This window comes from Oreochromis niloticus, linkage group LG11 (genome assembly GCF_001858045.2).
Source record: "Oreochromis niloticus isolate F11D_XX linkage group LG11, O_niloticus_UMD_NMBU, whole genome shotgun sequence".
Lineage (NCBI taxonomy): Eukaryota > Metazoa > Chordata > Actinopteri > Cichliformes > Cichlidae > Oreochromis > Oreochromis niloticus.
This window is the reverse complement of record NC_031976.2, coordinates 21,118,694-21,142,067: the sequence shown is the minus strand read 5'-3', so window position 1 is coordinate 21,142,067 and position 23,374 is coordinate 21,118,694. Positions and strand designations below refer to the sequence as shown.

General features: G+C 39.2%; 5 protein-coding genes across 8 annotated transcripts; all 5 read right to left on the bottom strand.

Annotated features, from left to right (window-relative positions):
- Nucleotides 1-1,095: 1,095 nt before the first annotated feature.
- Nucleotides 1,096-2,255, bottom strand: s100w (S100 calcium binding protein W). The gene is made up of 3 exons (XM_003450890.5): nucleotides 2,066-2,255; nucleotides 1,608-1,759; nucleotides 1,096-1,503 (listed from the first exon to the last, which is right to left on the bottom strand). The coding sequence occupies exons 2-3, from the start codon at nucleotides 1,749-1,751 to the stop codon at nucleotides 1,309-1,311; spliced, it is 339 nt and encodes a 112-aa protein (XP_003450938.1). The 5' UTR covers nucleotides 1,752-1,759; nucleotides 2,066-2,255; the 3' UTR covers nucleotides 1,096-1,308.
- An 8,215-nt stretch (nucleotides 2,256-10,470) lies between these two features.
- Nucleotides 10,471-11,817, bottom strand: s100a10b (S100 calcium binding protein A10b). Its single transcript, XM_003450889.3, has 3 exons — nucleotides 11,640-11,817; nucleotides 10,903-11,057; nucleotides 10,471-10,762 (listed from the first exon to the last, which is right to left on the bottom strand). Exons 2-3 carry the CDS (start codon nucleotides 11,038-11,040, stop codon nucleotides 10,610-10,612), a joined length of 291 nt encoding a protein of 96 aa, XP_003450937.1. The 5' UTR covers nucleotides 11,041-11,057; nucleotides 11,640-11,817; the 3' UTR covers nucleotides 10,471-10,609.
- Nucleotides 11,818-12,906: 1,089 nt separating this feature from the next.
- Nucleotides 12,907-15,858, bottom strand: krtcap2 (keratinocyte associated protein 2). Its single transcript, XM_003450888.5, has 5 exons — nucleotides 15,706-15,858; nucleotides 15,085-15,239; nucleotides 14,845-14,908; nucleotides 13,562-13,628; nucleotides 12,907-13,459 (listed from the first exon to the last, which is right to left on the bottom strand). The coding sequence occupies exons 1-5, from the start codon at nucleotides 15,707-15,709 to the stop codon at nucleotides 13,339-13,341; spliced, it is 411 nt and encodes a 136-aa protein (XP_003450936.1). The 5' UTR covers nucleotides 15,710-15,858; the 3' UTR covers nucleotides 12,907-13,338.
- Nucleotides 15,859-16,241: 383 nt separating this feature from the next.
- On the bottom strand, nucleotides 16,242-20,226 carry tmem107l (transmembrane protein 107 like). Of its 4 annotated transcripts, none has more exons than XM_025911695.1 (7): nucleotides 20,158-20,226; nucleotides 19,968-20,041; nucleotides 19,676-19,876; nucleotides 17,541-17,608; nucleotides 17,362-17,462; nucleotides 16,935-17,031; nucleotides 16,242-16,638 (listed from the first exon to the last, which is right to left on the bottom strand). In XM_025911695.1, the coding sequence occupies exons 1-7, from the start codon at nucleotides 20,177-20,179 to the stop codon at nucleotides 16,569-16,571; spliced, it is 633 nt and encodes a 210-aa protein (XP_025767480.1). In that variant the 5' UTR covers nucleotides 20,180-20,226; the 3' UTR covers nucleotides 16,242-16,568. The 4 variants fall into 4 exon arrangements, with proteins under 4 accessions (XP_025767480.1, XP_025767481.1, XP_003450935.1 ...); XM_025911696.1 differs by lacking the exon at nucleotides 16,935-17,031 and adding an exon at nucleotides 16,766-16,862; XM_003450887.5 differs by lacking the exons at nucleotides 19,676-19,876; nucleotides 19,968-20,041; nucleotides 20,158-20,226 and adding an exon at nucleotides 18,686-19,065.
- A 368-nt stretch (nucleotides 20,227-20,594) lies between these two features.
- Nucleotides 20,595-21,776, bottom strand: LOC112848238 (ATP-dependent RNA helicase DDX54-like). Its single transcript, XM_025911625.1, has 4 exons — nucleotides 21,762-21,776; nucleotides 20,982-21,143; nucleotides 20,690-20,886; nucleotides 20,595-20,634 (listed from the first exon to the last, which is right to left on the bottom strand). The coding sequence occupies exons 1-4, from the start codon at nucleotides 21,774-21,776 to the stop codon at nucleotides 20,595-20,597; spliced, it is 414 nt and encodes a 137-aa protein (XP_025767410.1).
- Nucleotides 21,777-23,374: the final 1,598 nt, after the last annotated feature.

Sequence of the window (23,374 nt, the reverse complement as noted above, 5' to 3'; positions counted from 1 at the left end):
TTCTTGCACAACTTATAGTTATGCAGCAGTTACAGCCAGGTGTCTGGGATCACTTATACAGTAAACTGGATAATCCATGGATTTGTTACGTATTCAATATCTGGAGGCTTAAATCGATCCAGAAATTATTGCACGTTTTAACTTTGTTGTTGCTTGCATGACTAAAAGTGGCGGATGCTTGTATCTATCAAACATATGCAGTACACTTGCTCCACCTGGCAGCAAACACGGGGAATGCATAGATTAAATAAACATTATTTCAGTGACTGAAATATTTCTGCTTACCGTGGATGTTTGATATCCTACTCCTGTTGTCAGTTATACTGCGTGAGGCTTCTGAACACAGCAGTCCTGTTCAACCTGTTCTCACTGTGCAGCTTTCTCATGAGAGGCGTTTAAATTAGTGACTGTATGTATGGCAGGGTAAAAGAGAAGCAGCTCTGTCAAATACTTTACTGATTGAGATTGATTACAGATTGAGAAATAGTATAAAAATAGTATAATATACTACTATACCGTTATAATATAGTAAATACTAGTTTTAAGAAAGTTTTTTGCTTTTTTAAGTAGATTTTTTTCAGCAAGATGAAGGTAACAATGTGGGATTTAAATTCTGATCATTCTTGGCGATGTCTGATGTCATGAGAAATTCATGTAAATGTCCTGGTAAATGTCCTGTATTTGTATAGCGCTTTACTTAGTCCCTATGAACCCCAAAGCACTTTACACTACATTCAGTCATCCACCCATTCACACACACATTCACACACTGGTGATGGCAAGCTACATTGTAGCCACAGCTGCCCATTCATGGTTTAAAACAACTGTTTTGAAACAAATACGTAAAAAATAAGAAAAATACAGACATAAATTTTCATTTTCCTCATTTATGGCGTAGAAATCATATATTAGATGAAGCTTTAACTCTGAATTAATAAGACTTCCTCTGTAGGAGGACTGACAGTGACATGTGCACTGAAGAACAAAGCGAGTGATATCTGTTTAAAGTGTGATGAGCCAATGCTTTCCTGCAATGACACTGAACACCCAGACACTACACATGAGGTAATTGCATGCATAGATGAATAAGGCCAGTTCAGACTTAATAGGTTTTATTTATTTTCAGTATGCGATGGAAATTTTTTGAAATCAAGTTTATACAGATGAAGATGACAAATTTGGAAATGATGCACACTTAAAACACAGAGAAAGCACAAATGGTCAAATCCCAGTAGCCTGCAGATATGCATGTACTGTATGCATCACATGTACCAGACATTTTTAAACATATTAATATTTGTAGCTGCCTCAGTCTTCTTGATCGCACTCGTCTTTGTCATCTTTCCCCTTGCCTCTCTTCCCACCCCTGCCTCTCTTTTTCTGGTAGTAGCATTTGGCAAGGACACAAATACACCGGCAAAATTCACGGAAGTTGACCTCGCCATCATGGTTTTTGTCCAGCAACTGCATGGCTTCCTCAATATCATCTGCATTAATTTTATCCTGTAGAATACATTCGTACAGTTAACACAATGAAGCTCATGAACAAAAAGCTTTGTATTTCTCTATGAATAGATGTCTCACACAAATGAAGTTCAGTTGTTTACCTTCAGCTCGGGGCTTTGAATTTGTTCCTCCAACATTTTCTGGAGCTCTTCTTTGTTTAGCTGGCATTTTTTGCCTTCACCATCATCAGCATACTGCATAAATATATCCACAATGTTTGGAATGACCTGGTCGAGACGTGCCATGGTTGAAACTACACATAAAAAAAGAATGGCATTAAAAATTGCATGCAGTATAAGTTTCATGTTTGCACAGACACAAGAAACGTCAACTGTGTCACTGTTAAAAAATCCTCAGAGCTACTTACTAAAGTTGTAGCAAATACTTTTCCCATATTAGATCAACCTTAATGGTGCGTTTTCCAATCTGTCTTTTTCGTTGTATCATTCAGGATGTCTCCTGTTTATAATGCTCTGTATCTAGACTGAATGCTACAATTTCCTTTTATTTCCTTCCTTAAAATTCACTCCCTCCCACCCTGCTTCCCATCAGTACTCACCTTAGAGCCCTAGTTGAAGAGAGATCGCGTCTGTGTCACCAGCTTGGTCCTAGGAGAGACTGTTGTCAAACTGAGAGGGAAAGCCTCCTCTTAAAGGGTAGACCCACACTGTATGACTCACACATGCACACAAACACACACACTGGCATGTAGGCAACCACACAAACACAAACCAGCAGTGATTCATGCTTCTGACATGTGCCTGACTCCACCCATTAGAGCTGTACCGGATCTGTCTCTGCTACGCAGTGCTGTAAAAAAAGAAGGACATTTATGTTTATGTGCAGAAAAAGTAGCTGGACTTGTTGACATTCCCTTCATTAGTGTTATGTGCAGATCTGGTACACAAATTGTTCCGCTACAGGTGGAACACATCGAGTAAAGCAGGAATATTTTCACCAAAACGCAGCTCGGCTGGAGCTGACCCTCTGGAAAAAAAAAGAAAGGAAGAAAGCCAGACTAAATGGAAAGTTACAGCCAGTTGGTGCAATCTCTACACTGCATGTGTGTGTATGTGGTTGCTAATGGCCTACACTCAAAGGCTTGTATTTAGTTTCTTTTTCTTTTTTTTACCATGTTCAGGAAGTTTTGCAAATAAATGCAGTGACGTGACCATAAAACCAATGCTTCACACTGCCCAGTCTCACTAAAGGTATCTGTGATCGTCCTACTTTAATACTCTTACTACTTATTCAGACTAAATAAAAGCAGCTGCAGTTAAAACTCAGATAAAACTCAGGTTATGCCAGAGTGAGCGGCTTCCCTGTGTGCTTGAACATGTTTGTTCCTGACGAAAGTCACCTCAGTTCATCCGTTATGTAACTCGCTCTTCATTTTCCACTCCTCTGTCCCAAGGCATCAGAAAGGCGGCATTTTCTTCTTCTCTCTTGCCCCCCTGCCAAGTCGCCTTTATAGGTCAGTTCACTCTCTCCACTTAGGTCATATTACTTTCACTTATTGAATACTATCAGTTTCCCGTCGCAGGGGAGGAAAAGAGAATGGAGATGAAGTATCATGTGGTGTTAATTACAAAAAAACTTTATCTTTCCACACTCTGCTGGCAGGCATATGCATTACAGTTTCACTGCTAGAGAGGCCGTGAACCCTTTCGGTGGTGAATTCGTACCATGAGCATGAAGACTCTGTTTCTTTTGAAAGGTTTCTTATTAAATATACATAACTTTACATTTTTTTTTTCATGTTTGTTTAACCATACTGTGATGGAAGTTAATGCTTTATGGTGGCTGTATAAAATACCCTTTGTGTAACATTCAGACTGATTCGTTTTATGTGTGATTTTTTATAGATTTAATATAAAAATCTGCATTTTCACATCAGTCCACATTTAATGACCCAAAATGATAAAGTGAAACTATGTAAGCGAGTAAAAGAGAAATAGGATGCAGACCTTTTTCAATAACCAAGTCAGAAGGTACAGAGTACTCTTTATAGACCCCTGCAGTTAAAATGATTACAGCAAAGGCATTAAATCATTTCTAATGCTTTTTTCAGAAAACACACTGGCCTCAGTGATTCTGACCTGCAGACCTCTTAAAGTATTGTGCAAAGGTTTGAGCCACCCCTCAGTTTTAAAAAATACTTTGCTATAAAAATGTAAAATAGGTGCAGCAATTTATTGAAACTTGCAAACATACATGGAATTATAGTGTACAAGGCAAAAAGGGAGAAGTTTTGAGCTTGAAAGTGAATATTTGATATGACCACCTTTATTCTTCAACAGTCTGAACTCCCATAGGCAAGCTTTCTTGTAATGTCTGTAAGTAGTCTTCAGGAATATTTCTCCAGGCTTCTTAAAGGACATTCAAAGCTCTTCTTTGGATCTTGGCTGCCTTTTGTTCTGTTCTCTGTCAGGAGGATCCCACACTGCTTCAACAATGGTGAAGCAGTGTGGCGGCAATTTGAACCAAAAACTTCAATTTCCATTAACCACCCTATAAGACTTGTTGCTGCTGATTTTCAGTCCAGTGCCTGTGTAATTTGGCACACCTCAGTCTTTTTTTCTGTTTCCCTTTTTTAATAATGACTTCTTGACACCTGCTCTTCTACTTAGACCATTTCTTATACGGCTTCAGTGAACAATAGATGGCTCGACTCAAGGTCCAGGTGTATTTTTCTTGGCTCCTGTGTCAGTTCTTTGCAAGATTTTTTTCCTGTTTCTTAACAACATGACCTTCTCATATATTCATGAACTCTTCTTTTTTTTTTTTAGGCCTGACACGTCTTCTTTTGGTCCTTGATTACAATAATTTAGATTTTGTTGTTGTGTTCTGTTATGTGTAGACACAACACTGGTTAGTTTTTTTATGCTTGAATGATTCAACGGTCAATGTTAAGTGACTTAACAAACATACAAACAGGAAACAAAGGTGTGAAAATGCTCAGGTACAAGGACCGGACTGAAAATGATTGAAAAATCAAGAGTTTTGCACAGCACTGTACAGGGAGTGCAGAATTATTAGGCAAGTTGTATTTTTGAGGAACAATTTTATTATTGAACAACAACCATGTTCTCAATGAACCCAAAAAACTCATTAATATCAAAGCTGAATGTTTTTGTAGTTTTTAGTTTGTTTTTAGTTTTAGCTATTTTAGGGGGATATCTGTGTGTGCAGGTGACTATTACTGTGCATAATTATTAGGCAACTTAACAAAAAACAAATATATACCCATTTCAATTATTTATTTTTACCAGTGAAACCAATATAACATCTCCACATTCACAAATATACATTTCTGACATTCAAAAACAAAACAAAAACAAATCAGCGACCAATATAGCCACCTTTCTTTGCAAGGACACTCAAAAGCCTGCCATCCATGGATTCTGTCAGTGTTTTGATCTGTTCACCATCAACATTGCGTGCAGCAGCAACCACAGCCTCCCAGACACTGTTCAGAGAGGTGTACTGTTTTCCCTCCTTGTAAATCTCACATTTGATGATGGACCACAGGTTCTCAATGGGGTTCAGATCAGGTGAACAAGGAGGCCATGTCATTAGTTTTTCTTCTTTTATACCCTTTCTTGCCAGCCACGCTGTGGAGTACTTGGACGCGTGTGATGGAGCATTGTCCTGCATGAAAATCATGTTTTTCTTGAAGGATGCAGACTTCTTCCTGTACCACTGCTTGAAGAAGGTGTCTTCCAGAAACTGGCAGTAGGACTGGGAGTTGAGCTTGACTCCATCCTCAACCCGAAAAGGCCCCACAAGCTCATCTTTGATGATACCAGCCCAAACCAGTACTCCACCTCCACCTTGCTGGCGTCTGAGTCGGACTGGAGCTCTCTGTCCTTTACCAATCCAGCCACGGGCCCATCCATCTGGCCCATCAAGACTCACTCTCATTTCATCAGTCCATAAAACCTTAGAAAAATCAGTCTTGAGATATTTCTTGGCCCAGTCTTGACGTTTCAGCTTGTGTGTCTTGTTCAGTGGTGGTCGTCTTTCAGCCTTTCTTACCTTGGCCATGTCTCTGAGTATTGCACACCTTCTGCTTTTGGGCACTCCAGTGATGTTGCAGCTCTGAAATATGGCCAAACTGGTGGCAAGTGGCATCTTGGCAGCTGCACGCTTGACTTTTCTCAGTTCATGGGCAGTTATTTTGCACCTTGGTTTTTCCACACGCTTCTTGCGACCCTGTTGACTATTTTGAATGAAACGCTTGATTGTTCGATGATCACGCTTCAGAAGCTTTGCAGTTTTAAGACTGCTGCATCCCTCTGCAAGATATCTCACTATTTTTTACTTTTCTGAGCCTGTCAAGTCCTTCTTTTGACCCATTTTGCCAAAGGAAAGGAAGTTGCCTAATAATTATGCACACCTGATGTAGGGTGTTGATGTCATTAGACCACACCTCTTCTCATTACAGAGATGCACATCACCTAATATGCTTAATTGGTAGTAGGCTTTCGAGCCTATACAGCTTGGAGTAAGACAACATGCATGAAGAGGATGATGTGGACAAAATACTCATTTGCCTAATAATTCTGCTCTCCCTGTAGTTTGCTGTTCAAAAGGAATTAATGAGTGAGAGAAGCCTTTGCCGCTGGGGTGACCAGGAACACAAAGATCTCTCTAGCAGAGCTCCAGAAGAAGACGAGATGCATGGCCATCTCATCAGCACTCCATCAATTAATCATCTGTAAGAGCAACACCAGTCTTGAATAAAAGGCATCTGACAGTCAGTAAGAAATATTTTAAGGATCGTTAACCAAACAGGATCCGTATGACCACTTTTTTAATGGCCACAGCAAACAGTCTATATATTTATGTAAATAACTTATGTAAGTTAGTGAGTAACATTACGAGCTGATGGATGGAGTGAAAATGCTTTGTGTTAATGGAATGTGTACTGTCCAGAAAAGCAACAAGCCATGTTTGCTAGAACTTGCAACAACACTGGAATTAATTGGATCTTGACACAACAAAAGTGTGTTAGAATTTTCCTCAAAATAATGCGTGTGAGGGACAGGTTCCTCTGCATTCTGGTTTGCACAAACGCCCCCGAGTGAATCCAGTAACGGTGTTATGTGTCAACACTAGCAAATAATGTACATGCACATCAAAGTGTCACAGCTCATCATCACTAAACCTTCTAATCATGACATTTTTTCTGCAATAGATAGTTTAAACCTGAAGCAGCTGCACTGTGTGAACCATGTTTATCTCTTTTTCAACAGTAGTTCTTATATAGGTGCCATAGGTCTTTCGCTTTACCTCAATATACAATAGCAAGAGGTGCAATTGTGTATTATTGCCTTATGTCATTTTTCCTACTTCAGGTTTATATTTTACTTTTAGATTACCATAAAATCGTTTCAGGTAAGACACAAGAAAATGCTTCATTTTTTTAAACGCAAATATGTGAAACAATAAAAATAATTCTTAACGGTGTATGATGTGCATCCCCCACTGTAACTGATCATAGTCATCTTTCTTCTCAGATTTTTTTTTTCATCTTTTATATAGCTCAGGTAGAGGTTGAGCAGGTGATCCACTGCTCACACCAATTTGAAGGTTGGTGGTTCAGTCCCTGGTTGCTCCAGTCTGCATGCCAAATACCCTTGGGCAAGATATTAACCCTAGGTTGCTCTCATGAGGCATGTTGTATAAAGTGCTAAATAAGAAACAGTCTATTTTCCATTTAATTAAAAAACATGGACACAGACCTGATAAAATGTGTGCATAGCTATCAGTTCAAAGGAATTTTTTTCAGTCATCAGTTTAATCCAGTCAGTTAAATCCAGTTGTATTAACAAAGACCACCAGTACCAGACCTCCTTGGGTCAATCCAGGTATAACTCTGATCATCTTTGCTTCTAGTAACTTCCTGAGTTTTTTTTCATATAGTCATTCTTCCCACTTACAGCATTTACAGCCAAAGGTAAAGAGGTTATTAAGGGTTATATGAGGCAAAGTGATCAGATCTGAGCAAAAGAATTGTTTTATCTCATCTTTTTCATGCCTGTTCTGTTCTCGTGGGTGCTCCTTTTCAACTCCATGTGCTTTCAAACATCCACCATCCTCCGAATGCAACTACATCTGCCCTAATACACCAACTCAGAACTCAAAACAGGGCTTCTTCTTAATTGAGGATGGAAAGAGGGATAGAAAAACCAAGAGAAGAATCAATGAGTGAACCAGCAGACTCTCTAATTGGCTTTCAGGAATGTTACGGCAGGTAGGGATAAAACTGAATTTGAAATTGTTCCAATTTTATTTTATCTCTTTCTGCCAAAATGATGAGCAAGCAATAGCAAAATACTGACGCAGCAGTGCTGTGACTGTATTTATTATTTAGTGCATGCCTCAGTGAAATGCATGAAACACTGTTATTAACCTTTTTTATATATCAGCCAAGCACACTTATTAAATCAAATATAAAATCCAAAATTTGTATATTAAATTGATGTCGCTTAACACTGTTTTCCTGGAGGCTTGCTTCTTTCTTCATTGTCCTGCAGTCCTGAAGTTTAGACTACACAGGCTTCTTAAATGTGAATGTATTTATTCATTATGGTTGGTTTAAACATTGTTGTTTAAATGGAGCCGTGCAGCCTCTGTCCCCTGCATAGCTGCCTGTCTTCTTTCCAAACACTGTAGCACCATCTTCTGGTCAAATCAAAATTTGTCAAATTAAAAATTTCCACCGGTCAATTCCAGTGCGTTTCATTTTTTTATTTATCCCAAAATGTGTCAGACTTATAAATAAATAAATATAAATAAATCAAACAGGATTTTAGTGCGTAAACAGCCCCACGTTAAAACCTTAAGTGTAGTTCTTGTTGCTGAAGTGAGTGAAACCGTTTCTACAGTATTGATAGCAATGACAATGTGGAACAAGTTTCAAATCCTCATATGTGTGTTTTGTTTTTTTTAAAGTTTACTTTTACTCACAGGTTTCGAAACTTTGCATCCATCCACCCTCTTCCGCTTATCGTTGTCACTGTCAGTGTCGCGGGAGGGCTGGGTCCTATCCCAGCTGTCTTAGGGCGAGAGGCAGGGTACACCCTGGACAGGTCGCCAGTCTGTCGCAGGGCTAAGACAGAGACTGACAACCATTCACACCCATGGGTAATTTAGAGTTACCAGTTAACCTAACCCCGATAACTGCATGTCTTTGGAATGTGGGAGGAAGCCAGAACACCCGGAGAGAACCCAGGCAAACATGCAAACTCCACACAGAAAGACCCCAGCCTGTGCAATTGAACTCAGGACCTTCTTTCTGTGAGGCAACAGTGCTAACCACCATGCTGCCAAACGTTTCATTAGACCTGAACATTTTATTTGTATTGTATTTAACTTTTATTTATACAGGTAGTCCCACTGATACTCACTGTCTCATTTACAAGAGAGACCTGTTTCAGACAAACATATAATAAAATACTGGTGCTTTTAAACTTTTGATTTCATTTTCTTCATGAGGGAAAATCCAGAGTTGGACTTCTTTTAATCTTCCTTTCTGGCTTCATTTAATATTTTCTAAATCATGATCTGTCTTTTTTAAGGTCAAGAATGGAGGAATAACCCCTTGCAAAAAACAAAAACAAGATGTGCAAATTATTTCTGAAAAAAAAAAGAATGAGAATGAATCTGAGTTATACACTGGAGTGAATATTTCGAGTTAACCTTATTCACTTCAATCTCCTCAAGATGATTTAAAGTTCACTTATGCTACATGTAACCTGTGTGGGGGAAAAAACAACTGTTGTGCACCTTAATTCTGTAACCATGTGCCTTAAAAATTGAACTTTGTGAGTCCTTGGGGAAATATGCACCTCTGTGCTGCATGCACTACATGCTGGCTTCAGCAAAGTAGGCTGGCCATGTCATACAGTCAGTATCAAGTCAACATGAGTAATAAATATATATTAAATAAAATACAAGACAAATTAAAAGCATGAATAAATATGCATAACAGAAAGGCAAATCTGAGTAAAAACAATAAGATAAAAATAATAAAGTCAACCTGGGTCACAAGCCAAGCAGAAAAGGTGGATCTTAAGAGTTGATTTAGTGATGTACAGAGTCTTTGCTGTGTCCTCGGCACATCCAGGAGCAGCTGGTAAGCTCATGTGATCAACCGGGAAGGGGAGTCCGAGTGCAGCAGCCCAGAGATATAAGGCAGGGCGAGACCATTTAAGGACTTCAAAACAAATAAAAGAATTTTAAAATGAACCCTTAAAAGGGCATTACTGTATACACTGCAAAGCACACAGAACATATTGATGTGTGTGTAGTTGGCAGACTGAAAACACTGCAAAGGCCAAGGGTGGCCTGATGTGTTTGCAGTAAGACAGATCCTTCACAGTGTAATGAGCATGTTAACATTCACTTAGTGTGTATGCCTGTGTGCACAATATATTTGTATTTGTACTGAACTGGAGTTCAGTCAGTTTAAAGGTGGAATTCCAAACTTGTAATGAGCCGAGTACTTAATGTTTACCAGATGGATCTGCACCAAGTTCAAAAAGTGCAGTTTGTATCTCATCTGGAGGAGTTCTGTGAGAGAAACTCCACCATCTCCAAAAATGTTACTTATTTGACCCACCCTAAATAAATCATGAGCTCACGCCTCACAGGCATGTGTGCTGCAGGATGCTTCAGGCTTTTTAACACAAACATCTGATCCTGACACGTTCCTGTATCGAAGCAGTTACCCTCTCACGCTGTGTAGAAACTGCTGCCTCAGTTAAACTATCAATGAGAAGTATGAGTGAAATGATGCACATCAGATATGAATTCATTAATACTCTCGCTACTTTTAGATCCATCTTCTAGTTTAAATGTGTTGCAGAAGTCAGCTATCGGATAGTAGCTAAAACTCTAGCATACCCAATGTTTTTGAATAAAATTTACAAAAAAGTAGCCAGACACACAGTCGGGGAAATTTTGTCAAAAGCAGTTTTTACTTGTAAATCCGGCACACAGTTGTGCAACACAATCAACTTTATCTCTTACCAAAAAAAGGAAAAAAAAAGACAAGCATTATTTTCTCTTACAGTATATTTGCACATCAGTTCTTTCACTTCTTTTTAGCACTCATGGAGCAATATTTTTCACAGGCCATTGTGAGGCCGGCGATGAATGGCATAAATTCTTCAAAGTCCAAGACATCATCTTTGTTCTGGTCCAGATCCTTCATGATATGGTCCACGGTGTTGGGATTCTTCTGCGTCTGAAACAGATGTAACAAGAGACGAGTTCAGGGTGAAAAGTTAGCGCATGAGCAATAGCATTTTTTATAAATAACTTAAATATGGACAATGATTCACGCTGAGGATAGAGATCAGATATGATAGCAAAACAAATCCTTACTTTCAGGAAGTTGGGAAGCTCAGCCTCAATTAGTTTTCTTAGTTCTTTCTTTGTTAAGGCCTTTCCATGTTTGCCATCATGGGCATACTTGTTGAACACGGTTATCATGGACTCCATAGATTTCTCCAAGTCAGTCATGGCTGCAGAAATGAGTGCTGAAAGGAGAAAAGGCAGGAATGGAAATAAATATAACAGGTTTTTTTTCTTATTGCGACATTATATTTATAAGACAGTTGCCTTTCTTCTGAAAATATGAGACAAATATTCAGTTTTCAAATTTTTTTTTTTTTTTAACTTTTACTGTTGGCTTGTTACATTCACATTGGAGAAAAATGAGTGAAACATGCAGCCAAGCATTAGGTTACAGCACATTGTTTGAAGAGGATGTGGGTGTTGGTTTTTACTGGCACTCAAAGCAAATTCTTCTGGCACAAATCACCTTCTGGCCCCAAACCCCAACCCCGTATATGGGTTCTACCTCCCCTCTCTTTATAAACTTTAACACTTTGTGGTTCAGTTTCAGAAAAAGAAAAAACTAGGCACACAGACACACAGTAAAGATAGACTAGAGAGAAATAGGCCTAATGTTTTTGGAGACACCCAGTCCTGGCGTAGCAAAGGAGGAAAATCCTACGTAATGCACCAACAGCACCTCAGCCCACCCAACGTAACATTCAATGGAAAAAAGAAAAAAAAACAACTTTCTAACTTTTTAAAATAAGTTTAAATAGCCTTACCGGATCACGAGGGTGCAGAAACTGTGGCAGAGCTTCAGTGGAGTTAGACGTGGGCTGACTGAAAGTTTATTCAACACTTTATAGTCATCTAAGCAACGCCCAAGTGATGGGAGGGAGGAGGGATGCAGAGAGGCAGGGAGAGCAAATAAAGGAACACTGTCCCTGTTTTCTCACAGTTACTGCAAGACATAGAAGGCGTTGACATGAAGATGCTACCTCACAAAAATCTACACTCTGTTTGTGTTTCATCATCCAAGTAAAACAGAAGATGACACAAAGCAGAATAACGCATGCATGATGGGACCTGCTAAGACTGAGCAAGTCTGCACTGGGCCGTCTTCTTTACCCGTAACAGTCGGCACACCTGGATACATGAGAGCAGCAGGATGCTCTCCCGAAACAAGGCGAGCCGGGGGAAGGGAGTGTGAGGCTGTGGGCAATGGACAATCTTCACTGCGAGTGTATTCCCAGATACCGCTTTCAGCAGCACTGCAGGAGCACCCTGATCAAACTGACCCTTTACTGTCACTTGGCAGTTCCTTTAAAACTTGCTCAACAGCTCCTCAGTGATTTCACGCTCTCCTGTTCTCCAAGGAGATGAGGAGTGAAGGGCCTGAAGACTGTTATGGTTAACTGAAAACTGAAATTTTAAATGATCTACAGAAAAATGAAATCTAAAACAATATTGTTTACTTACAAAGCTGAAAGAAAACTGTTACTACATTGGTCGAAGAAGCATGAAGAGAAACTGATGCATGATTTATTCAGTCAAGGCTCTCTCCATGTCTGCATCAAATACCTTCAAGAAGTGTTGTCCTTACATTCTATCTGTGCTGAACTTGTAAAATTACTCTCCTAGCATATATCTCATCCGTATTAACATAAAAAAACATTAACTTTCCTACTGAGGCTAATAAAAACTAAATATTTCCTAAAAGTTGAAAACTAAAACAAAAACCAAAACCAATCTGAAAGACAGATAAAAATTTAGCTGAGAGAAAAGTGAAATCTAATAAAAATTGAATATTTTGTGTTACCACTAGAGCCACCAGTACTTTTTCCTAACCTTTACACCACTGCTGTCCTCTTTAAATGCATATTTCAGTATATAACAGAAAAATAAGTGGGCTGCAGCACTCTTGACTATGGGAATGGCTGCACTAGTAATATTCACACATATGCCACTGCATATCATGATTTTATTACATCACCACACAGCTAGACTGCAATTTACAAACTAAGCAAAGGTAGAAGGAAGCACAACACATTGAAAGTCTTTCAGAAAGTTTAATTACAAAAATTTTGAAAAAACAAAACAGAAGAAAACTGAATACACAGGTGCCGCGATGGAGGAAAGAATCTCTTTGCAACCTTTTTAAAAAGAGCGCTGATTAGAAAGGGATGGAACGTAAAACACCGTTTGGCCTTATATCTACCATTGCTTTGTGATTCAAATTTAAGAGAACTGTAAAATAAAAAAATATACAAATAAAAGGATCAGATTAACTATTACAGGCTTGTACTCAATGAAATGATGACTTAAAATAATAACCCCAAACCAAATTTTATATACCTAAAAAAGGCCTAATAACATAGGATCATTGTGACAAAACTGCATTCAGCTGAGTAGCAATGACCACCAGCACCTGGGGAATAATGACTGGTCGAAGTGTGATACAAGTGTGATCCAGTGGGTTCTTTAGTTCTTCCTTTTGCTTTTGCTGCCAGCTTTGGCTGGTGTTACTACAGGAACAGCTGCTTGGTAGAGGGCGGCAGACACTTTGTTGATGTAGTACAGGGCAAAGAGGGAAAAGATGAGGCTGAACATGAAAAAAGACAGAGAAGTATTTTAATAATCAAATACATTTAGAAGTGTTTTCTAGATACTTTGGGTAAGCGTGTTCTGCAGAGGTGTCACTTACCAAGTAGTGACACAGACACGGTGAACCAGGCCAGAGGCAAACAGTGAAAGGCACAGACACAACAGAACTGCAAGATGACACAGGAAATGATATAAGTGATGAGCATTAATGTGAGCCTACAGATGTGCATAGAGGTAATAATGTTAGAATGTTATTTTAAATTTGCATTGGCTGTCATGATGATATTCAAATCTGGACCAGAGGGTAGACTCAGCCCATTGAAACTAGCATTTTGCCCACCCATTCAAAAGATTTGTGTGTGTGTGTGTGTGTGTGTGTGTGTGTGTGTGTGGGAAGCCTAAAGCCTGCACAGAGGTAGTGCAGAAGCTTTACTTACCTCAAGTCTAGTAGCATTGCTGTGTTTTATTTACCTTGGCTAACTAAAGCACACACAGAAACCAGCTGCTGCTTATAAATGCTACTACAACTAATCATCATCATCATCATCATCAGCACCACCCTAAATTTATCTAGCTTTTATTCTCTCCATTAGCTCAAATGTTTTGTTGTTCTGGTTTACCTGACGTGGTAGATTTAACATCAGCAAGATGTTTAACATAATTAAAATGAAATGTTTAATGTTTTAATTTATTTTAGGACTACCTAACAACATTAAAAAAAATGCTCCTTATCAAATAAGCACGTTACATTTTCTTCTGAGGAGATTCTTATATTTGCACATGAACTCGACAGTGAGACATTTAGTGAAGACAATGCATTTTCGGTGAATTTTTCAGCTTATTTTTACTGTAATAACTGTGTTACTGACAGTGATTGGAGCAGTATTTATAATTAGCATTTTAACAGGCACAAAAACCCTGAACAGGTTTTGCTGTTGCAATCAGAAGCAAACCACTGTAAGTGCATATTAACTGCGTACACTAAATTACTTTGCAGATGTTGATTCCTGTAGTGACCGCTGCTCTTCAGCCTGCAGAAACCAGCATAGAGCGGCTATATATTGAGAGGAACAATTTAGCTTTATTATTGTTAATTTAGTCAGGCTTTTGCTTCTTGGTTATTTTTTGCAGGGTTTGTGTACAAAATCAAACATCTCAGAGAAGATCGCTTCATCTGAACAGGGACTTAAACCAGCGATCTGGGTTACCTGGCTTCTCTAACCTCTGACCTTTACCAAGATTTCCACCTATAATTTCTAGGCTAGAGTTTGGTATAAACAATTCTGATGTTTCAGGTAAAGCTGAGCTAACAGTTGACTCAGCAGAAATATTAAACACCATGTGAACAAGAAAAAGGGAACTGCATGGGCCATCATCACTTACTCTCAGGGAATATCTTGGCCTGGAATCCCTTTCCGAAAACCAAGTTTTCCAGATTATTAAATGCCTGAAAACAAAGTTAAGGTGCGACTCTCCTCAGTGACATCTAGACATTTTTATGGAGAATATATAATAAAACACTGAAAGTTGTTCAATAAATACCGAATTCCAAAATAACTGTGCAGTTTACTGATTAACAACATTGGCAAAGCAATTCAACTCTACATGTCACTTAAAGGATACAGTCAGGGAGCAGATGAAGAGGACTGAGCCCAGAAAACCTCCCAGGATGGTGAGCCACTCGGTGGATGCCAGCTGCTTGCTGAACATCTGCATCCCCGCGAATACCAGCACTGAGAGCAGGCTGGATAGCACCAGGGAGGTTCCAGTGTTCACCGCTACAAACAACAGAGACAAACTGTCATCTGGACAAAACCTGAGACTATCTAAGACTAAAGAGTTATCTAGTATAGAACTGTAAAGCAACCGAAAGTAAACGATGGTTTTAAATGTCATATCTCGTTTGAATTGGGCAGTCATACGCCTTGGAGCTTAACGCCACGTCAGTGTTCACGCATAACGTTTCCCACGTATAGCTGTTAGCTCTGTGCTAATCAACTCACATCTGCACCAAAAACACCCCTCCAATATAACTTCCTAAATACTCAGTACATGAAAACATTTCTGGTACTTTACAGTAACGCTGTGATTGCTAGACTGTTATAAAGAAATCTGTGTTAGCGTGGCTTACATTTAACATTAGTTACACAGGACTATAAGACATGACTGCACACTGAGACTGATGATATCTGCACATCTATGTCTGTGCTGAAGTGTTTCTATTGATAATTATGCAATACATACCCATACTGTAATACTTAATTATAGTCCCCGTGACGAAGCACCAGTAAATTAAATTTAACTTCGACGAGCCAGCTAGCTGCCCCGGCTCTAGGAACTAAAAACCAGATTACCCGGCTCTAAAGTCAGGTGGGACCGGTGGGAGGAGCCACATGAGCTCTCCGGGTGAAAAAAAAAATCAATAAAAGAATAAAAATCCAAATAATGGTTGTTTGATTCCACTAAAATTCAAATCGAAACATTTATAAAATACAATTATGTGTTTGCATTACAATTACATTTCTATCGTCTAAATACACACAAACATACATATATATGTGCGTTATATACATTATGTTTATCTGTTTTGTGGAGGTCTAAAAGTAGAACTTCATGGTACAGTTCAGAACACGTGTGTAATTATGCTAGCATTAAATCATTTAACTGAATTTCAATTTATTTCAACAGAAATTACAACTTAAATGTATTTACCTAGAAACACTTTGCAGTAGATGCACTAGATCAAGCTGAAAGAAATAATTTTAACACACACACAACCAAAGCAACAAAACAATTACAAGCTTTATTTACTTTTACAGACTAACTAACAATACAAACACACTATATAAACGAAAAACTCTAATTCCAACATACAAAAAATAGACATAAGGTAAAAACGTATGGTGCATCAACTTTATTCAAAATATATAAAAATAGATTAAAAAACATTTTGAAAAGCGTGTTTTATGCATCCCTTACTGTTGGTGTTTTGTACCGATATATGTCTGGTATCCACTCTTTTTCTGTAGCTACAGTATATCTCTTAGATGTCAGACAGATGTCTACATCCACACTCGGTTTGCACCATCTTGCATCCGGACTTTCTTTCATAAAGGCTTTTTCTTCAGTCCAAAAACGGCTATGAACAGAAGAATCTCCACTAAAGCAGGTAGAACACTAAAGAAAGAGCCAGAGAGACACCAATGTAGGTTATACTTCTGTTTATAATGCTTAAAAGAGGATATGTCACTTTGAACTAGAGACATAAATACTAATATTCACATCAACATGCATACACACCAACCTGCAGGTGGCAAAAATAACCCAGTAAGTCCAGCATTCCCACTTTTCAAACACAAAAAAAGACAAAGACACTGATGCGCTGCAGTGGGCAGACAGTGCTGGTTGAACCATGAGTCAGGGAAAAGCACTTTGGAAAAACACAACAACATTGAGCAAGCTTATACACCAACCTGCAGATGGCGAGGATCCACCAGTAGATGTGACACTCCCACTGCTCAAACAGAAAGAAAAGCAGAGCCACTGAGGCACTGGCATGGACTCCTGTTGCTATACCAGGCAAAAGATAGTCATGGAAGTGTAACTGATCACAAGCACTTTTAAATTATTGCTTTTTTTTTCACACTAACATCATTGCAGTTGTTACTCGGTTACTCCCATACATCTCTCTGTTTGCCTTGGCGCTACATATCATCTCACTTACAACTGCAAGTTTTATATGTATTTGGTGTATTTGCATGTTTTTGAACAGTCAGTCATAAATAGTCCTTAGAGAGGAAACTATGTGGACTATATATGCATAATAATTAATAAATGTAACCATTTGGAATCAAAACACGGACGATAAATAAGAGTGTAAAATGTGAGTGAAAAGGATACAAAGGAGGCCTTGGCTGCAGTTGAACATGGACACTCCTGAAAAGAAACCAGCCAGCTCTATAGCAAACAGACCGAGAGTCACTGATAACGCCACCACCAACCTGAAAAAGAGAATACATATAATAGATTGGAAGATGTGTACACAAATGTGTCAAATGTGTTTAAAAACATTTACTTACTGTCTGTCCTCAGTGTCATACTGCTCCTGTGTGAAATCCAAAGGCAAACAAGCTTTCACATTATTTTCCTGTAAAGTAAAAGTTACAAATTGGTGTAATCACTTCTTACGACATGAGGAAAAAGAAGCAGTGCCAATTCCAATGCTTCTGTTGTGTGATGGACAACTTCCTCCTGACTCGCTCCATTTTCAACATCCTTTGTCCAATTTATCCACTATTTCTCCTCTGCACATGTCCAAAGCCTGTCAGCCTCGCTTCTCTGACTTTATCTCCAAACCTCTAATCCTGAGTCATCTCTCATCTACTCATTTCTAAACCCAGGTATTTAAATTCATCCACCTCCACTGCTATACCCTTGCAGCATCACTGTTATATCTCCCCACCTCTCATTCACACACGTGTGTTCCTCTTCTCCCGAGATCATAGCTCCACCTCTCCACCTGCTCCTTACTCTAACTACACATCACAATGTTGTCTGCATACATCATAATCCACGAAGACTCATACTTGATCTCATCGGCCAGCCTGTTTATCACCAATGGATACAAGAAGGGCCTCAGAGCAGACCTCTAATGTAATCACACCCTCACCTTCAACCTGTCACGTCTACCACACACACCTCATGTTTCACTGTCCTCATACATGTCCTGCATCACCCTCATGCCAGTCCTGAGTTCCTCATGAAGTACCACAGTTTCTCTTTTGGACGTCAAAATCTTTGGCTTCCTGATGCCATGCAGCTGCTCCAGTTCTTGTTTTTTATTTATTTATTTCTATTTTATTTATTTATTTTTCCTGACTTCATCACCTGAGGAAGATTATTCGTATTCTTTTATTTTTCTTTTTGTTTCGTGCGTCTTGTAAGTCCAGATTTGAATCTGAATTTGAATTACTTTCTACCTTGGCAAGTTTTTTTCTTTAGCGCATTGGGATAAAGTACTTATGTCTTCTTCTTTTTAAGTCTTTAAACTCTGAGGTCTCTCACATGTTGACATTTTAAAATTTATTTTAGTTGTTTTTTAATTTTCCTGTCGAGTTTCAGTGCCAGTATCTGCAGATTATCGTCACCCTTTATTGTGTTCATGGATATTTACAACAAGTTATCACAGAATACAAAAAATTGTTTGCCATGCTTGCTTACTTACCCTCGACCAAAAGATTGTGATCACGATGACGAGGTGAGCTATGATGGTGAGAAATCGTGCGGGGACAAGGCTACTGACCGCCGACATGGTTGAATAAAGTGTAGCTAGACAACAATTCAGAACAACTACGGTATTAGTCCTGGACGGGAAATGCAGTTTTTCGGCAATTCAAATGTGCGTAGTAGCTACGGTAAGGTAGCAAAAAGTACAAATAAGATAACTGCAGCATAAACACATCCGCCCATGTCACTGATTTAACTCGTATTCCATATAAAATACGAACTAAGTCATCCGATTTCCCCTTGCTGTGATTATTACACGAAAGGCGGATGCTCTGGTTGCTACAACAACCAGCGAACGGGTGCATCCAGTATTACTGACCCACCGCATGAAAAAGCAACATACAAAGGTTCCGGACATGGAACAACAATTTAAGAACTCGTGTGTGTGTGTGTGTGTGTGTGTGTGTGTGTGTGTGTGTGTCACAGGTGACACGTTGTCACTGATTAGGTCATCATGTTTAGGCTCATTCACTCGAGAAATTATTTAGGCCAAATCTTTAAAACTGTATCATTGCATACACATTTTCAATTCATTTCAATCGCACAAATGCAGAAATAATTATTTGCAGTATCTTATCTCATTTATTATGAGAATGTCATGCCTGATCATTTGCACCCACACCATCAAAAATGGGGGCAAAAAGGAGGAGATCGCATTTAATCGGTTATAACAAGAGGTCAGAAATATAAGTGCTGCAGAAACCTCTGAATCTCAGCTAAAAGCTCATGTAAACCATTTCTACAATCAAAAAACAAAGCAAAGGAGCAGTTACGTCACCATGAATCTGTGGACAGGTAATATCCATATTTTGATTTATGATTTCCTGGAGTTCAATGTGTGTGCTTAATCCTTTATGAAACTGATCTGAACCTGCAACTACAACGATCCAGGGAGGATAGAAAGAAACAATACTTCACCCATGCTTACATTTAGATCACTCTCCTCCTTTTCTGTGATGTCACAGTCAGCAGTAGTGGTGGGGTTGATTGGCTGCTGCAGCCTGCTTTCTGCAGCTCGGTCCTCTCTCTGCTTGCTGAATTTGTCCACTAGCCGAGTGTCTTTAGAGCGTTTGGCCCGCATCACCTCACTGGCTGGTGTCTTACTACTGGAGTTGATTTCGAAGATGGTCTATTTCAGGAGAGAATTATATGTTTCTTTGCTTATTAGAACACATTTTACCAGAAAATGCAGCGCTGTGACGTGTCTGCATCAAACTCACCACTTTGGATTTGTTGCTCTTGATGGCATCGACTATTTGAAGGCACTCCAGTTCCATTTTTTCCAGACCACACCCTGAAACAAATTAAATCAAATTCTCTTATTTAACTGCCATCAGTTCCTCACTATTCCTTTTGATTATTTTCATAATTTCCCTCTTCTTGTTATAATTTATCCTCCTTTGAACTTACCGAGTACTGGATGGACACCCATGCTGGACAGATCTATGTTTTTAACCCGTCTGATGGACTCTGGCGAGGGGTTTTGGCCGCGACTTGAGGTACTGCTTGTAGGCGTTCTCTGAGACACGGAGCAGATTTTGCAGGTCCAGTGAGTTTTCGTGAGACGTGATCACATGAGCACTTTCATCATCCAAGATCCTCTGAGGGGCTCGACCAAACACACCTTCTGAATCTGGAGTACAAAAAGAAATGCAGACATTTCAATACAGTGACAGATAAAAAGAGCACTAAATAAAGTTTATTAGTAACCTCAAATGTGTAGCACATCAGTTAAACAGTTCATCTGTCAGTTTAAGACCTGACAGGCATGCAGTAGAGTCTACCTTGTGTGTGTTCAGGCAAAGCAAACTGAACTGGTCGCCCTAGGAAGGGGTGGAGGTTGTAGACTATAGGCTGTGCCACTTCGGCCCGCTCGTCCCACACGCCCTGATGGAAAAGACAGGGGAAAAAATACTCGTAATGCTGCTCACCAACTCTGTGCAAGAGTTTGGCCTTGGAGGGGAAGTTGTAATTGATGACATTATCCAGCAGGGGGATGTCTATACCACGAGCAGCAACATCAGTCACCAGAAGCACCATGGCTTTCCGATGCGCAAATTTCCCAATGTTGATCTTCCTGGCAGTCTGATCAAGGGCACTGTAGATGTAGGCACACTCTAAACCTTCTGACGACAGCAGCTGGACATCAGAAAAAAATAAGAAGTCAACTAAAGCTCTAGTTTTTTAAACAATATTTAACAATCTCACAAATCTATGCTACACTGTTATCTTACCTCCTTTAGGTACTCCACATGGTGTTTGGTGGCAGCAAAGACCACTGTCTGTTCCTGAGGCTTCACTACGTTCCTCAGGAGGTGGAGCAGCAGAGCCGGCTTGTCATCCACACGCAGGTGGAAGAATGACAGTTGATGGAAGTTAGAAGAAATGAAAACATGCTCAAAGCCATGGAAACATCCAGGTGACTGTAAGGACTTTTGCTTTGGGCTTTACATTTAAATCATTCAACATTTCTGGGAGAAGAATACAAAAGGTTTGAATAGCAAGTGTCTGAAGACAGAGCACCAATAGAAAGACCAAGACACTGACACAGAAGCTGAATTGGCATAAGTTAGCATGTAGAGTAGATGCAATAATCCTGTACTGAGGTTGTTAAAAATGTATCAAAGCCTTCCATCTAATTTCTTAGATTAAACAAAAGGTAAATAAAACAAAAGCAAGTTCTGCCTTTTTACCTTGATCTGATCACTGACCTTTGAATCCACATCCAAATGAATCAGAACAGGTTCTGTCAGGCCTGGGAAAAAAGTTTGTATACACCGGTGTGAATATAATTAGGATTATTTGCCTTTAGATGCTAAAAAATATGGAAGCTAAGTTGAATGAATATGTTTTATGATGAGAAAATAAGCCAGAAAAACTTGAGAAACTACACCGTGGAGGGTTAATTTTTTAGATGAACCCAATGTGTAAAGAAAACATTACTTCTTTAGTTATAAACAACATTTCATAAAACAGACTGGAACATATATTTGGGATAAAAGCAACTGCACTACCCTGGTTTTAATCATATTTACCAGATAAATTCCAGTTTTTTTACCACATAAAACCAAACAATTTTCTCTTTTTGTTCGGAACTTAATATTGGTTTCTCAACAAAGGACTGCAAAATTTTAATAACACGCTGATTAAGTTTGCCCAGTGACACACGTTTGTAAGCTTCATTTTAATGGTTCTTTTAATACAAAAATGAACATTTTATTTAATTCTAAAAGTCTCTTTTTGCATGTAAGTGCATGAATGGCTTTTATGCCCCGTTATATCTATCATGTGCTGATTGTGAGTTCAATGGACAAGATAAATTCCACAGGGTGTTCATGCTTATCGTACATGTACATGTAAATATACAGATACAGTGAATAATAATATCTGTAAATACATCTATGGTTCATTTTGTAGAATATGATCATGTTCCAAAGCCCAAATAAATATTTGTAGATGTGTGTGCATGTAAAAAATAAGGTTAATGGACAATCGCTTATATTTTCTTCATATTGCATAATCACGTTTCTACATGCTACATTCACTATAGAAATATAATGCATTTTATTTGAGTTATTGGTTTAGCTAGATTTTATATTGTATGCACTGCTTTAGTTGGTAAATTATATGTAGCCTTATTTTCTCTCTCTCTCTCTCTTTTAACAAGTAACTGAGGCTTAAAGTGATACTAACAAATTAAAATGCATTCAGGATTTAAATCACAACATGAGTACCAGGTTCAGTTTGGGCCTCTGTTATAAAAAGTGCATTAAACACAAAGATCTGCTTACTTTACCCACAGAAAGATAAGTTGATGCGTTTTATGAACGGGTGTGATATAAAGAGCCCACTACTGGGAATTATGACAGTGCTCCATCTCCATGTGTTGTGTTTGCACCAATCAATTGTTTTTCATCTTCAGCTGCATTTTCATCTTCAGCTGCATTCACACAGACAACTGTAAGCCTCAAGTCTTCATGAGCCAGGAGCCAGCAGCAATCAATAAATGGTATGCATGCATATCATCCCGAAACAACAGGAGCATTATAATCACATCCAGATGGACCAAATTAAAATTTTATCTAATACTGCTGTTGTGATTTGGCCCCATATGCATAAAACTGAATTGAACTACATTTAATTTCTTTTGTAAATTTATCTAGTAATTTCCAATTTTATGAATAAAAATAAATGTGGATATTATAGGCATATAAAGTAACTGATGACTTGGTCATTGTGGCTTTTTATCCATCCATCCATCCATCCATCCATCCTCATCCGCTTTATCCGAGATCGGGTCGCGGGGGCAACAGCCTAAGCAGAGAAGCCCAGACCTCCCTCTCCCCAGCCACCTCCTCCAGCTCATCCGGGGGAACACCAAGGCGTTCCCAGGCCAACCGAGAGATATAATCTCTCCAGCGCGTCCTGGGTCTGCCCCGGGGCCTCCTCCCGGTGGGACATGCCCGGAACACCTCACCCAGGAGGCGCCCAGGGGGCATCCTTGTCAGATGCCCGAACCACCTCAACTGGCTCCTTTCGATGTGGAGGAGCAGCGGCTCTACTCTGAGCCCCTCCCGGATGGCCGAACCTCTCACCCTATCTCTAAGGGACAGGCCAGCCACCCTTC